This window comes from Paroedura picta, chromosome 1 (assembly GCF_049243985.1).
Source record: "Paroedura picta isolate Pp20150507F chromosome 1, Ppicta_v3.0, whole genome shotgun sequence".
NCBI lineage: Eukaryota > Metazoa > Chordata > Lepidosauria > Squamata > Gekkonidae > Paroedura > Paroedura picta.
This window is the reverse complement of record NC_135369.1, coordinates 113,113,899-113,126,453: the sequence shown is the minus strand read 5'-3', so window position 1 is coordinate 113,126,453 and position 12,555 is coordinate 113,113,899. Positions and strand designations below refer to the sequence as shown.

General features: G+C 39.4%; 1 protein-coding gene across 1 annotated transcript; it reads left to right on the top strand.

Annotated features, from left to right (window-relative positions):
• Positions 1–398: 398 nt before the first annotated feature.
• C1H6orf58 (chromosome 1 C6orf58 homolog) lies at positions 399–12,163 on the top strand. Its single transcript, XM_077345782.1, has 6 exons — positions 399–747; positions 2,619–2,705; positions 6,906–7,090; positions 8,750–8,871; positions 9,147–9,385; positions 11,395–12,163. Exons 1-6 carry the CDS (start codon positions 399–401, stop codon positions 11,481–11,483), a joined length of 1,071 nt encoding a protein of 356 aa, XP_077201897.1. The 3' UTR covers positions 11,484–12,163.
• The last annotated feature ends 392 nt before the right edge of the window (positions 12,164–12,555 follow it).

Here is a 12,555-nt window from a genome sequence, read left to right as displayed (position 1 = left end):
AAAACTTATATTTTGAACAAAACTTTGTGGTTCCTAAAGGTGCCGCTGAACTCAAACTTTGTTTGGCTTCTTCAGACCAACACGGCTACCCACTTGTCTCATGTGAAGTCATTTATCACTAATAATCAACTGAAAATGGATAGCCTAACCATGCTGAGTATTACTATGTTGGTCAATTGGTTTTCGCAAGACATGATAAATTTTCTAACTGGCCTTCAGGACATTGCTAAGATAGCAGTGTTGTGAAAGTCCTTCTAGCCTTCAGTTTTGGAGTGTCAGTTTCATTGCCATAGAAAGGGTGGAGACAAGAAAGGTAATCACACCTGATTTGCATAGGTAGTGTGTTCTCTCCCTCTAAAAAGCATCTGCCACTGCTCTCTCTGAACCCTGAATGCAGGATGGGCCTGTCAGACAGGGCACCTGCCAGGATGAGACTACCTCTTTGCCATCTCACTCACTTTCTTTGTGTTGCTATTTTACTTGGTTCAGCACTTGCAGAAACTGCGAGTCCAGAAGGCTACGAAGATGCTTTCCCTCCATTGTGGCACCTCGCTCCTGGAAACTTGGAGGAATACCCAGTGCAAGGCAATAAAACTGTGATTGCTGCCTGGAACTACAGGCAAAGAATGGGGATTTATAAAATAATGTTAAAGCATACAAGTAACTATTTTGCAGCACTCGGAGCCAATAATGAAGAGAATGTCCTCTGGGGGTTGCCACTGCAACATGGTTGGCAATACAAGTCTGGTATGTATATACAGAACCTTCAGAGCTTGACATATCAGGCTCTGTTGAGATGTTTCCACCTCTCAGACTACCGTTTTTCTCCTGACGTTAAGTTAATGACTTTTAGGTGCCAGATGAAAATATGCTATCTTCCCAAGCTATTTTTATAGATTTTTGGTGCCTGATTCTGTATTTAGTTTCTTCTGTGGTGGCATTTTTAGCTTTGTTGCTGTGGTGCTACTCAGATTCTTTTGATGTATGATTTATTTTTCTAAAGTTATAGAGAACTACTCTTTACTTATTTATGGCCTTACTCATGTAATTTTATACTGTGTTTGCAATTATACTGTGTCTGCAGTGGTCTTTAGAGTTGCTTCTTATGTATTTTATTAACATATGCTGCGTCTCTTTTGGGTTGTATTACCTGCCTTACTTTAATCCATAGAAGCCATCTTGACATTTTTTAATCTATGGGCTAAAAATAGGGAGGACTTCTTTTCACCAATCTTTTGGGGGGTTTTGTACCATATACATTGTTCCTGCCTCTTTGAATGACAATTGCTTGTAGAGTGCTAGTCTGGGATCTGGAAGACACTGGTTTGAATTCCGGCTCTGCAATAAAAGCTTGCCCACTGGTCTGGGGCCACTCACATACTCTGAGCATTACCTACCCGATGGGGCTGTTGTGAGGATAAAATTAAGAAGGTGAAATATTGTAAGACAATGAATCCATATTGGGGAAGAAAGTGGGATATCGATGAAGTAAATGAATAAAATGTTGTCAAAAAGTCCCCATTATATAGCCAATGAGATTTTTCTATATGGTATTATATCTTAATGCAAATCAAACAGTGTCCTTAGTGTATATATTCATGTTCACATCTCAACATTTATGTTTTAAAACTAATAATAAAAAATAAAACTTTATTTCTATGGTATGGGATAAACTTACAAATCTGTACTTTAAAAGCCATCTGGAATTATCCCTTGTTAACAGATATAACTTCTACAATTCTTGGGTGGTTTTCAGCTATCTATCTAAGGAGACCAAATGATTCCTAAGGAGAACCAGTTTGGTGTAGTGGTTAAGAGTACGGACTTCTAATCTAGCATGCTGGGTTTGATTCTGCACTCCTCCACATGCAGCCAGGTGGGTGACCTTGGGCTCACCACAGCACTGATAAAACTGTTCTAACCAAGCAGTGATATCAGGGCTCTCAGCCTCACCTACCTCACAGGGTGTCTGTTGTGGGGAGATGAAAGGGAAGGCAATTGTAAGCCGCTTTGAGACTCCTTCAGGTAGAGAAAAGCGGCATATAAGACTCTTCTCCTTCTTCCTGGTTTGCCATATAACACATGAAGGGTTATGGTTTTAGCTGCATGTTGCTTTTTATCCCGCCTCTCAGAAGAGGGCTACTTGCTTTTCTAGAATTATTTATACACTTCAGTAATGTTTGTTGGATGTCATTCCACAGCTGATGCTGAGGTCAGTGACACTGGCATTTCTCATAAACAAGGCTGCAAGGAGTGATGAAACAGTATATTGCAAAACAAATGCTGGGTTTGGAGCCAGCCAACTTTCTCACTCAGTTTCATCGATGTCTCCTCCTTTCACTAGCCCCTGTCCAACATGGGTTGTGTAGATACAGGTCTCATGACCCCTAGCATAATCCTTTTTTCAGTTGGTTGAAATTGATCCTTCATCTGTTTTTTGCAAGAAAAGAATTGGTTGGATCCTATGCAATTATTTGAACATATCTCTGTTAAATTAATCAAATTTTTTTCCCCAAAGCAAATGTTCATATCTTAGCAAAGTCCCAGGTTGGGTGTGAAAATCTTTGCCATTTAGATAAATAAATTTTAATAAAATGCTCTACTGAATTGTCTTGCAGGAAGACTAGCAGATCCGCTCCATATAACATCTTGTGGCCACAAAGATGGAGAAAATCTGTGCATATCTGTACACAGCTGGTGGGCTTGTAAGTATACATGCTTTCAGAAAACACAAAGTATTATGGCCCAATAAATGTTCCATAATAGCAAGATCTTTACTCTTTAAAACTCCCACTCTAGCACACACATAATAGCAGTAAATTAATCTCTGACACTCTATATACAAATCTAATAAATAAATCAGTAAAAATGGTTGGAGGCTGGCCCCAGGACATATGCAGAATGTTTTGTAGCCAATTCATATCACTGACCCAATCAAAGCTCCAAATTTTATAATCAAACAAACATAGAATTCACAGAGCTTTAAAATCAGCTGTGGAGGAGGTTTGAGAGCATACAGTGTCCTGAGCTCCTTGACATGAAGGACAGGATGAAAAAGGACTACACAGACAGTTGATGTGGAGTAGATATACAAAACAAGGAATTCGGTTCTATAGAATTTAGGTCCTTAATTTAGTTAGCTTCAGCAAGAGATTAGAAAGAGTCATGGAGAACAGAATCATCATTGGCTATTAGGTATAGAAATGAAACAGAGGTACAGTGGCACCTGAAAGGCTAACAACATATATTACAGAATATTCAGGGGACACATAACTAGGTGCATAACTTAATTTTTATATCTAATTAGACTGGCATTCGAACTAATAATGTGACCCTCCCCCACTTGAGCATATTAGAATAAAAATAGTCTTCAAGTTGCCACTGGGCTTCAGTTTTGTTTTGCCACAATAGACCAACATGGCTATCCTTCCATGGGCTGTAACGGAAAGATGGGGGCACCCTCTTCAGGAGCCCCTAGACACTAGAGCTACCTTGAAATGTTGAAATGTTGGAGCCTGTACCTCAAACCTCCACTCTTCCAGGTGGAGAAGCTGAAATTCCCATTTTAGTCAATGGTGCCATCGACTTACATGGGAGCTGCAGCTGAAGCAGCCGAATTGGGCCCTTGCACAAGCCTCCTGATTTTTTTCCCCAAGTGCAGGGGGGGGGACTTCAGAGAGGCATGCTTTGTGTTTAAACGTGGGGAAATTTTTTTTTTGCTTATTCTGCATGATTGATCACCTATTCGTTGCTCCAGGCAGTTTGATTTAAAAAAAAACATCCCCAGGGAAAGGGAGAGGGAGGCGGCTGCGAGGGCGGGACATCAGAGGTGGAGACAGCACTTCTTCACCTCCAAACATTTCTTTTTCTGGTGGCTGGCTGGTTGCTCTCCTCTAGCTTGTGCTTTTTAGGTTGGGAAATCCACTTTATGTGATTCCCCAGCTAGCACTTTAAAAAGGAGGATGTAGCTAGTGGTTTGCTGCTTGAATGCTGGATGTTGGCAACATCATGCAGAACGCCAAAAATGTAGCATCTTCACCAGGTAAGCATTTCACTATATTTATGGCATGTGGAAAGGCCCCAGGTTTCCCAGTGGTTGTTGGTAGACTTGACCCCAATGTGTCCTCCCTCAATAACCAAACTAACCCTGGAAAGGGCACTGCAACATTCTCCTGCATTTTATGGAAATATTGTTGTGGTTGCCTAGCAACAGATACTGAGGGTATTTTTTCTTAAAGTGACAAGTGCTGCTACTAGTATTTTGGGGAGGTTTTAACTCTTCCTCGAATGTACTTCTTTTATTTTACATTTTGCTTAAAAACTAGGCCTTTTCATGTGGTAGAAATATCTGTCCTATCTGTTCAGGGCTCCAGTCTCTAGATTTAAAAATCCACATATTGAGCAACGTTGAAAATCTCAAAAATTTGGGACCACAAGGACTTGCAGGGGAGATCTCATTTTTCTCTTCCCCACTATTTTCTCTTTCCCTTCCCTGAAAGTCCCATGGCCCATCCAATTTTTCTATTTCCCTTACTCCTTCATCCCATCAATTAGCCTGTTTTATCTCTCTCCTACATCTTCTTCTTTGCTCCTTCTATCCCCATGGCAGCCTCTACCCAGGAAAATTATGGCCCAGATGTAAGATCCAATCTAGACTCAGTTATCTATCTATCTGTCTGTCTGTCTGTCTGTCTGTCTATCATCTCACCCTCCATTACGGCTCAGGGCAGTTTACAATAAAAGTTCATAGCTCACAGATCTTAGTACATAGAAACTCAATAACTGCTTAGACTTTTGTTGTTGTTGTTGTTAGGTGCGAAGTCATGTTTGACCCATCGCGACCCCATGGACAATGATCCTCCAGGCCTTCCTGTCCTCTACCATTCCTCGAAGTCCATTTAAGTTTGCACCAACTGCTTTAGTGACTCCATCCAGCCACCTCATTCTCTGTCGTCCCCTTCTTCATTTGCCCTCAATCGCTCCCAGCATTAGGCTCTTCTTCAGGGAGTCCTTCCTTCTCATGAGGTGGCCAAAGTATTTGAGTTTCATCTTCAGGATCTGGCCTTCTAAGGAGCAGTCAGGGCTGATCTCCTCTAGGATTGACCGGTTTGTTCGCCTTGCAGTCCAAGGGATTCACAAGAGTCTTCTCCAGCACCAGAGTTCAAAAGCCTCAATTCTTTGACGCTCGGCCTTCCTTATGGTCCAACTTTCAAAGCCATACATTGCAACTGGGAAGACCATAGCCTTGACTAAACACACTTTCATTGGCAGGGTGATGTCTCTGCTTTTTAGGATGCTGTCTAGATTCGCCATAGCTTTCCTCCCCAGGAGCAAGCATCTTTTAATTTCTTTGCTGCAGTCCCCATCTGCAGTGATCTTGGAGCCCAGGAAAATAAAATCTGTCACTATCTCCATTTCTTCCCTATCTATTTGCCAGGAATTAAGAGGGCCGGATGCAATGATCTTTGTTTTCTTGATGTTTAGTTTCAAGCCAACTTTTGCACTCTCCTCCTTCACCCGCATCAAAAGGCTCTTTAGTTCCTCTTCACTTTCTGCCATTAGAGTGGTAGCATCTGCATATCTGAGGTTGTTGATATTTCTCCCTGCAATCTTGATCCCAATTTGTGACTCATCTGTTAGACTTATAACTTAAATTATATATTAGACTTAAATATAACAATACAGAAATATGTCAATAGTTTTGGGTTTATAGCATTCTGAACTTAATAACAATTTAACAATCATAACTGTGTGATGTTCAACTACTGGCTATTCAGCCATGAGTGCTGTTTTATTTAATGCATGGCCAAGTCAGGCATCATCCTATGCTGTCTCTGTTGGGCAGAACTGATAGTTGGGAGGGAGTTCCTGGTTGGTATTGCTCTGCTGGCCTCAACCAAAGGCTTGGTGGAAGAGCTCCATTTTGCAGGCTCTACTGAACTGTTTTAGTTCTTGTAGGTCCCCGATCTCTTCTGGGAACTTGTTTCACCAAGTGGGAGCCAACATAAAGCCCTGCTTCTGGTTGATGCCAGATGGGCCTCTTTGGGCCTGGGATTACCCATTTGCTGACATTCAGGGAGTGTAGAACTCTTTGAGGGGTGTAAGCAGAGAAGTGGTACCTATATATGCAGGGCCCCACAAGGACATGCAAGGGCATCAAATTTTCCCCTGTAACTACTTTCCCATACTTCTTTTCCTTCTCCTAGTAATCCTCATATCATCACTTTCCCCTCCTTCTTTCTCTCCTGCCTACCAAACATTCCTACCTTGTATCTTTCCATCATCTTCAACTATATGTATTATTTATTTCATTTATACTCTGCCTTCCTCTACAATGAGGATCCAAAGTAGCTTACATCATTCTCCTCTCCTCCATTTCATCCTCACAACAAACCAGTGAAGTAAGTTAGACTGAGAGCATGCAACTGGCCAAGGTTATAAAATAAGATTCCATGGCAAAATAGAATTCAAACCTTGGTCTTCCATATCTTATACTGAAACTTGTTTTTTTTTTTGGGGGGGGGGGGGGACAGGCCTGCGTGAGGCATGCAAGTCACATGGTATGAAGTTGCATGGTGGATGCTGCCAGGTTTGACCCCACTAAATCCTCTCCCATCTCTCTGCCTTTTCCTGACAGAAACCAAAGCATGAAGACTGTTGTCTTTGCCTAGGAAGGGCCACTGAAACATCTGTTTCTTAAAGCAACAAGTACTCCTATAGCATTTTGGCAACTCTGTATTTTTTATATCAGATTCTTCTGCAAGTCTGGGGATTTTTCTCAGGCTTGTAGGTCAGTCTTGTGTATCCATTGCCCCAGTCCCTGAATTTAAAAATCCACAGATAGGGTTATGATGAAAATATGATATATTGTTACTAGATATATTGATTTCTATTTACTATTACAGGTGTAAATTATGCGCTAGCAATTATTCCATTTCTGGGTGCTCTAGAAAGTGGTTTGTTTGGAGTTTTACCATATGAGGTAGAAATGCTACCACCAGATGAACAAAAAAATAACTTTTGTTACAACATTATGGAATGCAACAATCAGGCACCAAAAGTTATGGCTGGGTGGAGGGATTACTTCAAGGTAAGCTGTTTTTCTTCTCACATATTATGTCAGAAGATGTTAGGGTATTTTTTAAAACTTGAAGCAAGACTTTTCACCACTTACTACATGGTCAGTTTTTCACCATCCTAAAAGGATTTTTCTGTTCCCTCATTTCAAAGCAGATTCAAAGCCTTACGACTTCCCTAAATGGAGAAATAAAATATATTTAAATTTAATTCTGAATTTGTTCCCATGACAATAGTACCATATTCTACCTCCAGGCAACTGATGCTGGGTACATTTGCAGAAAGAGAATGTTCCATGTAAATCTGTACTGCAGTCTCCCCGGCTGGTGGTGCATTCCTCCGATCCACCCCTCCCCTACTGGTTCCTTTCTGGGTTTGCCCAAGCTCTGTCCTTCAAGCTCTGTGAAATGCAAATCATTATCTGTTTGTCCCTGCTTCGAAATGTAAACATTCTGCATAGCAGCTGACAGTAGCCAGGCCACCTAGCCTCGGTGGTTAGATTGTTCGGCTACAACTTTCATACTTAGGTTCACTGAACGGTCCTTTCCTGGGAATGGGTTTTCCTGCACAGTATTGGGGATAGGGCCCAAGCCTATAAATCTCTTAGCCCCCCCCCCCTTGTACCCCATTTTCAACAATCCCTTGTTCTGTGAATTTCTATGGATGATGCTTACTCCTGAATGTACCTTCTATAAAGGCTAACTGTAGCTATGCTCCCAGTGCCTGGACTCTGCTCTGTTGGTGAACGTCTGAACTGCACTCTGAGAGTCATGGCACTTTGGTGCAGTGGCTAAGAATGGTGGCCTCTAATTTGGAGGACCGGGTTTGATTCCCCTCCTTGCCACATGAAGCCAGCTGGATGATCTTTGGCTAGTCACAGTTCTCTCAGAGCTCTCTCAGCCCCTCCTACCTCACAGGGTGTCTGTGGTGGGGAGAGGCAGTTGTAAGTTGCTTTGAGACTCTTTGGGGTAGTAAAAATGGGATACAACCCCCCCCCCCTCCCCTCTTCCTCCTCTTCTAATAATATTCGCTGTGAGGGTGAGTAGATAGGTAAGCAATCCATTGCTGAAGTAGTCTGAATAGGGCTTTCTAGCCAACAAGGTGCATGGATGGGGAACATCAGGTTAGTAGCTTTGCCTGAAACAGCTGCAGGTAGGCTATTCAGGCACTTTGAGATGGCTGAACTTTGAGCCAGCTGAATGTACCTTCAGTTATAGTGAAGCTCTCTAAGGAAATGATTTGGATTGTCATGCAGGAGTGACTCTTTGCCTCCAATTATAGTCTTGCATATTTGTAAACACATCAATTATTATGAAAAAGCCATGTCTCTATTGCTTGTTCATCAACAGGAAATTAGATTAACCCGGGAACTCTCTGTCATGCAGAAAAGTATACAATATGAAAAATCACAGAAACCATTTTGTTTAGTATCTACACTTGCTGTCCTTGAAGAGGGCTTCAATTTCTGGTGTTTTTTACCAGGAAGTCAATACCTTGGATAATAATATGTCTATCCTGACCATCATGCTTTCTGGGCAGGCACAATGAGTATGAACATCTTCTTCAAGCTTGCCAGTTAGAATGATCAACTAAAGCAGTTATCTGGGAATAATAAAGAATCACTGAACAATACAGCCTTATATATATATACATATTTATATTTCTCATTTAGTATCTCTCGTCCACTGTAAGGAGCTCTGAAACATTTTCCTTCTCAAAAGATGAAGCATTGAAATACATGTGGAAAGCTCATGTTCTCTCCCTCTCTTATGCACTTCCAAAGTGTCAAAATCGGTAAGATAGATCGAAAACACTTCCCTTACCTTGTGTATTCCTGAATCAGATATAGGGGTGCCATCCCAGAATTCGATATGTTGATATTATTTTATTTTGGCCTTACGGTGCCACTGAACTCTTTTTATTTTGTTTCTCTGTGTAGCATTTTGTATCTACTTGCCCTCACATTAGTCCAGAAAATATTATCCTATTGGTAAAAGATCAATGATCAAAGCAGATTGATCTTGAAAGAGATTGTATGAGTTTTCATTTTACCTTCCATGTTTTTTCAGGCTAAAATTCCTGAGTGGCCCTGAAAGTGGTTTTGCAGAAGACTGGAGTAATGCAGTAGATTTCATTGCAGCCACACGTTTTTCCACAGACCAGATGAATACAAACCACTTCCAAACTGGATTACCAACACGAAAACTCCTTGAAAGAGATAGAGCCCTACCAATTGGTGACTTCACTGCTACACAGAATAAAGTGTTGTTTCTGCTTTCATCTCTTCGCAAGACAAATGAGAAAATAGGTATGGATTCAGGAACCTGAGAGAAGGATCGTTAAGTTTAACTTAACTTAAATGGCAGTTGAGGTGTTTTGAAATTTAGAAATTAATAAAATATTTTATTTATCACGGAGGGAAAAGGTCAGGTGAAATCAGCCTCAATCAATTCAACCAGACTAATTACCCCGATGTATCCCAAACTAATCTTCCCAACCCCAATCAATTCAACCAGCCCAACCTGCCCAACCCCAATCAATTAACGTGCCCCAAATTAACTAACTAGCCAACTCATACCCATACCTATCCCCTAATTAATTCTAATTTAAATCAAATCCAGCAACCAAGACAACAATGGAACCACCCACACTAACCCAACCCAACAGAAGCCCCTACAAACACCCAATATGACCGAATTGGGACCCCCTGGCACAACCCTAATAATAAATAAATAAACATAGATAAATCTGAAGTAAAAGCAGGACATGCACAGATTGTAGTTATTACGTTTCAGTCTAATGAGAGTTTCGTAAACTATTCAGTTACCTAACATCTTTATGTTGAGAGGCCTTTATATTGAAAGGCCTTCCCCAGTCTTTGGACTAAAGCTTCCCCATACCTGTGAGCCAAAGGTTTACATATATATTGTTTAAATTCTGTGAAGACGAATAGATCCTAGTGAAGGACTTCACCAGAAAATACTGAGTTGGAAAAACAACAACTGATAACAAACACTGATCAAAATACCTTTGAAAATGGTTTAAATCTGGAGTCCGTTTTGGTTGTTCTATGACAATTAAAAGAAGAGATAAGACATTTCTATTTATATTTATTGCTAAATTGTTTAAATGTTTATTATAGCCTAGGGTAGGTTCTTCCTTCTGTTATCTAGCTTCTGAGATATGACAAGATCAGTCTATAATTATCATGCCTCCTTCTCCCCCAAATAAAAAAATAAAAAATGTTTTAAAATGGCTATTGTTTCTAATGTTTTTAAATATGTAATTAGATTATTTCTTCACCCAATTTTGAACAAAATGTGTTCAAATAATCTCACAAATTTTAAAATATAAAATTATTATTCAGTATCAATATATGTATAAAATAACAAAACAAAAATAGGAGCATAAAAAAACAGAATAATAATAGTTCAACAGAACAAAATGCAATATAATGCTGGAGCAAACAGATTTTCATGTGATGGCTAAACCCTTAAGGCCTAGTTTTAAATTTTAATGTATTTTTAAAATTTATTAAACATTTATTGGGTTATATGACCATACATATTCATGACGACCAGCCCCCTCTCCTCAAATGGCCAATCATGGTCCTGAAGTGGGTGGGAAGAGGAAGGGCCCTGAGTGGGCATGTCCACAGCATAGCTATGCTTCCCAACCATATTGTGCATGATGGCACCACTCCTGGGGTGTCTTGAAGCCTGAGGAATGTTTCAGGGGATTCTCAATGATAAAACAGTTAAGAAAGGCTGCCTTAAAGTACTAAATGACCAATTCTAAGCAGAAATCCCATGTTATTCAGTGAGGATTAGTCCTAGAAAAGTACCCTTACAGTTGCAGTCTGAATGTTGTAATGTTATATAGGTAAAGTTATTTCAAAGGAAAACCTCCCCCAAATATTTTTATATTTATATTTTATATTATATAGTATAAGTGTGTAAACTGCTATGTATACCTAACCAGAGAGTCTCAGGAAAATTAAAACCAATAAGTATGTCTAATCCTAGAAAAATTTCAAAGCATATCAATTACATTCCATTCTTCCTTTCTTCACATATTTATTTGTAAGGAAAGATGCCATCCACAATTGTGGCGGGGGAATTCTGTTTTAATTCTAAAATTTGGAAGTAGATTGTACTTTTTCTAAGGAAAGATGCTGGGGGGAAGGAATACAGTCAGAGACACTGTCTTCTTCTTATAACTTCACATAATTGGTTCCAGGCACAAGCTCTAGAGTTCAGTGTTAATTGAAATATGCTTGGTGGTGTTTCTGATAACCATTCTATATTTATTTCATAGGAGGAACTTTGCTGGCATTATGGAAAATGGCAATGTCTACAGAAGCTGGAAGAAAAGTAGGACGTGGCCTTATTGAAAGTTTGATTTAAGAGTACTAGTCTCTGGGGAAAAAATCAGCTCTACATAAGCCTGGTTATCTTAATTGATTATTCAATAGTGTTTGGCTTAAGTCAATGTAACTCAATTTGTCTCAATATTTGTTTAATTTTCTCAGTGCATCCTCATTTCTTCATTCTTGTATGCTTATTCCAGTTTTAAACTGCTGAACAAGTTAGTTGACACCAATTGGGTGGAAACACAGTAAAATATATCCAAATGTAGGAGTATGGCTAGCTCTTTCTGAAGTCTACCATCTCCAGAAGAGCACATATGTGCAGTGTAGCTATATGGCTAAACACTGAAGAAAATACAAACAGGAGTGCTAAGGTAAAAATGTGCAACATTTATGGAAGTGGTTTCATGAAACATTTGAGGACAAAGCTGAAGCAAAGTGCCCAGCTCTTCTTAAGGACCCAGATGCCTGTTGAAAAAAAATTATCCAAGCCACAAATTGGGGAAAGGTTCTCATTTTATATATTGTTGATTGACTGCTCCTTTACATAACAGAGATGTTTATCCATCTAATTATCCCAAAAGTTTCTAACAAATATCATGATCTAAATGTGTTTGTGGAAATGTTGATTTTTGAATTTCTGACTTGATTTGCACACTGTTGGATAGTTTTTACATGTCAAAACACATTCTTAAATAAAATAAGAATTAAATTTCACTTATCTTCTTATATCTGTGTGATTACAATCATTTGTAGAACATATAAATGAACTCATTTAATTTGGCATAAAATATTTTAAATAAAGTTCAAAATTTCTGTATCTCAAGACATTTCAAAAAAATTTTTTTTCATTCTTATGGCATCTTGGAACCAGTCACTCAAGAAGTTTAATATTTAGATTTATTGACCTACATAAAAAACAAATTCCAAGGCCAGGGAGTAAAACTTAAAATTCCATTACATTGCCATTACCTTAGAGTCACATTATCACGAATCAAATAAATTGTGAGGAATATAGATACACAAGTTGAACAGGGTTAGCACAAATAGTGCAATAGATAGTTACCAGCAATTCCCTTGTAGGAATGTTTCACAGTTGTATGGAGACA